The sequence below is a fragment of the Melampsora larici-populina genome (genome assembly GCF_000204055.1).
Source record: "Melampsora larici-populina 98AG31 unplaced genomic scaffold MELLAscaffold_3, whole genome shotgun sequence".
Classification (NCBI taxonomy): Eukaryota; Fungi; Basidiomycota; class Pucciniomycetes; order Pucciniales; family Melampsoraceae; genus Melampsora; species Melampsora laricis-populina.
In genome coordinates this window covers 523,800-528,325 of record NW_006768767.1, presented here as the reverse complement: position 1 = coordinate 528,325, position 4,526 = coordinate 523,800, and the positions used below count along the sequence as shown (strand labels likewise).

Sequence of the window (4,526 nt, the reverse complement as noted above, 5' to 3'; positions counted from 1 at the left end):
ATATGGAGGTCATGCAGGGCACGCTTTCATGCGCATTGATTTTGTAAAAGTTTTGGACGCCATCCGGAAGTTGGAACCAAGACTATATAGAGATATGTAGTGAATCACCCATCACTCGCGCTGGTACCCTATATTCACTTCTTTCCTCCTCACTCATCCTCTCATCGTGACCAACATAGAAATCAGGCTTTCTCTACCGATATCTCACTCACCTTCTGACTTATCTTTTCGAAAATGTCTACCCCTATTTATGTAGTCTGTGATAATCCTTCTCGCAGGGTCTCAGTTTTATTAGCAGAGGCCCGTAAGATGTTGTCGGATATCAATAAAGGTGGCAATGGAGGAACTGGTCGAGATGCCGAATCGGCGAAAAAGAGTTTGGAGTCTATCTTAATTGATGCTCAGGCTGTGGTCGATGATCAAGATGACTTTGTGCAACGCAGGTAAGAATGTTTGATAAACGATTCCCTTCAATCACGTTGTTCTGATTTGTTTCCAAATTTCCTCAAAACCATCATTCATCTGAACTCATCGTCCAGTTCGAATGTGCCCGATCCCAAAGCCCAATGGACCAAAATCTTGAACGAGATGATAGCCGCTACTCAAACGACTGATTGGGCAGGTCTCTACGCTTCTGGTCAAATTAGTTTCAAATTGGTGCCTGTCATGTCTTCAAACACTTACGAAGCAGGAATTCTCGCATTCATGACTAGCCTTGTCAAACCTCGTCGCATCTTAGAGATTGGTACATTCACCGGCACGATGGCTCTTGCCTTTGCGGCAGCGAAGTCTGTGGAAAAAGTCGTTACACTTGAGGTCGAGCCCTTCCTTGAGGGTTGGTGTCGCCCCTTCTGGAAGCGTGCTGGGGAAGGCTTGAATGAAAAGATTGATATGCGAGTGGGGGATGCAAGGAAGGTTATAGATGAGATGGGTCAAAAGGGCGAAGCACCGTTCGATATGGTAAGTCATGGGATCTTTGGTTGAGGCCATTTTATTCAAGGTATCTGATCTAACTGAATCTCTCCTTCGCCATGTAGATTTTCATCGACGCCGACAAACCCTCATATCTAGCGTACTTTCGTCAAATCATGAAATACAAATTACTTTCTAAATCAGGCATCATGTTAATCGATAATGTCTTATTTGCAGGGACTACTTACGCGCCTTACCCTGTTCCATTCACCAATATCCCCAACATAGATCAATCGTCAATTGAAGGTAGTAATGCATATGGAGTACACTTGAAAGAATTGAATGCCGAGATCTGTAATCATCCTGATGTTGAAGTCGTGATGTTGGGAGTTGAAGATGGTTTGAGCTTAGTGAAATGGAAGGATCAATAGATAGATTTTGGGGTTTGGACACGGAGTATATCTTGCTCTGCCTAGGAATTGGTCGCAAGGCTTCTTTGATAACCCATTGCGAAGTTGTGTCTCAAAGCTTTGTCATTTCATAGAAAAAAATGGATTTGTCTGTTTATGCCATTCACAGCTGACCATGTAACTTTACTCTCTATACAAATTATTATTGTCCCGAGTCGATATTCTTTTATTTATGTCATACATGTGTCTATAGCACGCATAAGTAGTATTCATCTTGCGCTTCATCGAACGTTGAGACATTCATGGGCCTGTTTGGCAGATTTGCGCTTTGTATATCTACTGAAGGAGAGTCATGGAGACTGAACCATTATAAAGCAATGATGAGCTGAATGATCACATCAATTTTGAAGGGCTGAGAGGGCCAGTAACCAAAAGTTTAGGTACTTTTCGCCCAACTTGAACCCCGCTGTACAATACTATCATCGCGATGTTGTTATGAAGAATCCTTAAATGATCCTATTCTACATGGTCGCTCCCAATTTTTTTCCCTTTATACGTTCAACAACAAGACGTGTTTTGGTTGAAGGGACAACTAAAGATATCTTTCAATTCTGGCTCAATGCTCAGATTGAAACAATGACCCTCATCCCTATTAGAGGCTTTTCGAGGCCCTGTTTACGTCACCTCAGATGTGGTGATCCGTAATATGTTTCACGGAGCTCTTTTCCATTTGTGAAGATTCGTGGTGACTACATACTGCAACGTTGCCAGTATGTACATGTCACCATTCCGGAGGGTGTTGTCCCTTTTGAATACTTCTCACCACTAATTCTTGATCTTGCAAGCATGACACCAGAAAACTATGAAGCACCTGCCTCTGGAGAACATTGAAAGCCCCCCTTGGTGAGGATGAAGGGCTCTTGGCAATGCAGCATAGTGAGATGATAAAAGACTGACTAAAACTTGGGCCAATCACAGCAATTACAACACAATCTTGGTGTCATTTGACAGGCTCAATTGCTGGACAGACAAGCGGCACAATAATCTCCAGAGGGGCCAGAAAGCTCAAGGACATCACTGAGAGATCAAGGAACATACCAAAACTGATGATGGACCAGAGAGCAGTTATTGGAGGCAACCTGTAAGTGCTTGTTTGTCATGCAAAAGCATGACTCAATCACAACTCTCTCTAAAGATTAATTGCATCTCAAAGCATGTGCAGACACATATTTAACATTATGGAGCCTTGTTAGCAACACAGCCACAGTTACTGTACCAGTACCAGTAAAGTACAGTATAGTACCTAATTTTCCTGGTACAGTACATGCCAGTATTGTACCTGGGTGGGCACTACTGTACTGGAGGGCAATCATTTTTTAAATTTAAGTGTAGGTACTGTACTTGATATAGTACTGTCACGAAAGGTACTGTACTGGTACCGGCCCTGCCAGTATTGGAAATATAGGTACAATACTGGTACAGTAGTTGACAGTGTACCTGTATTGTTGTCCAATTCCTGATTTCTATACAAATAAACAATTTATCATATTTGAAGTCTTTCAATACACCTGATGTGCCAGGTACCAACTCAAGTACAGTGGAATACTGGATTGTACCTGCAACAGGTATGGTACAGTAGAGTACCTATCAGCAAACCTGAGATACCAGTACAGTACCATACCTAGCAGAAGTCAAAAGTACTTTACCGCTGGGTGGTTTTCACCAGAAGACTCAAAGCACTGTGAAGGCAGAGAGCCGGCTCTAATCTGAGAGACAAGAGCCGGGCACAGTAACCATTATTGGAATTAATTATTTTTAATACCTTTCCCACGTCCAAATGTGTCATGCCTGTCCAAACGCATTCACACACCTGCTACCCAATTCCACTTTTCTCACCCTTCCAAGTTCCATCCACTCTGCATCATGATTCATCTCTAACATGGACTTTGAGGAAACCAACAGTCAAAAATTGAGACCAGAACTATTGATTTTGACCAGGTTTTCTCCAACCTCTGGCAAAACCAATCATAACACTCAAAATGCAAGGAAGATATTGGTTCTTGCAAAGAATCATATGATGTTTTTTTGATTAAGCAGTCTCTATGAATCCTTACTAGCAATATGTGTAAGGGTTTGCTATTTGACAGCTTTAGATGGACCAAGATACACTTGTGTACCATTCAAATTGATAATAACACTTGCAGTTGGCAATGATGCCAACAGAACAAATCAAAAACAGGGTCATAATACCCAAATAAGTATTGGGTTCAACAGCTTTATCAGTTTTTGACTGAATTCACTACAAATAAGATTTGTTTGTTCAAGGAAACCATTGCTTTTGGCAGAGTATTGCTTTATGCAAATATATATCGCTTTTCTCACAGCCAATGTAATCCTTGCCATGTTACAATACCACCTTTGCCATGATATGTTTAAAATTTGATGGAGCAAGGAGGAACAGGTCTGTGGGATAGATCCATCCCTCATCAAATGGCCGATGGCTTCCGGAAATGATGGTTTGTACAATCCGAGTTGGTACATTGATATTGCCCATTTGGGGTGTGGGAAAATGTGGCGGCTTGCATGAGAGCCGGGCTCTCTGCCTCCACAACCCTTTGGATGCTGTTGTTTTCACAGTACCTGAATTCTAGGTATGGTACTCAGTATTGTATCTGCTGAAAGGTACAGTACTACATACCTTTCTTTGGATTATTGAAAAAACAGGTACTTTACTAGTATTGACAATACAATACCAGTACAGTAACTGTGGCTGTGTTGTTGTTAGGTAGACACGGAATCTGATTTTATAGACAACAAAACACTTCAACAAAAATCATGGTGAGTCATAACACAAGACGTGTTTTTTGCTTACCTCTCACAATGAATTTCATTGAAATAAAAAAAACATTGTTTCTTGCATGATACAATACTCTCTTTTGCTTGTCTTATTAAAACTACCTTTGAAGCTTATCAGGATTGTTTCTATCTGCATTGTTGTGGCTTCTTCATGAGGAAAGTGAGCTTTAGGCATTGTCATCCAAATCAAAAGCAGGCTTGAGAAATGATAGAAAATAATTTGAAGGCTGTAGAAGTAGTACAGCTCTATACATCACGGTATATCACCTGTACATGTGCAAGGAATCTGGTCTAATACAATCCGGTGTCAAGCAAGTTTTCAAGTTGTTGTGGTTTATCAATTGCCTA

The 4,526-nt window shown here is 41.2% G+C and overlaps 1 protein-coding gene across 1 annotated transcript; it reads left to right on the top strand.

Annotated features, from left to right (window-relative positions):
• Positions 1–234: 234 nt before the first annotated feature.
• MELLADRAFT_59450 (uncharacterized protein) lies at positions 235–1,412 on the top strand (the record flags this gene model as incomplete). The annotated part of the gene is made up of 3 exons (XM_007405350.1): positions 235–443; positions 540–960; positions 1,389–1,412. The coding sequence occupies 3 exons, from the start codon at positions 235–237 to the stop codon at positions 1,410–1,412; spliced, it is 654 nt and encodes a 217-aa protein (XP_007405412.1).
• Between the last annotated feature and the right edge of the window lie 3,114 nt (positions 1,413–4,526).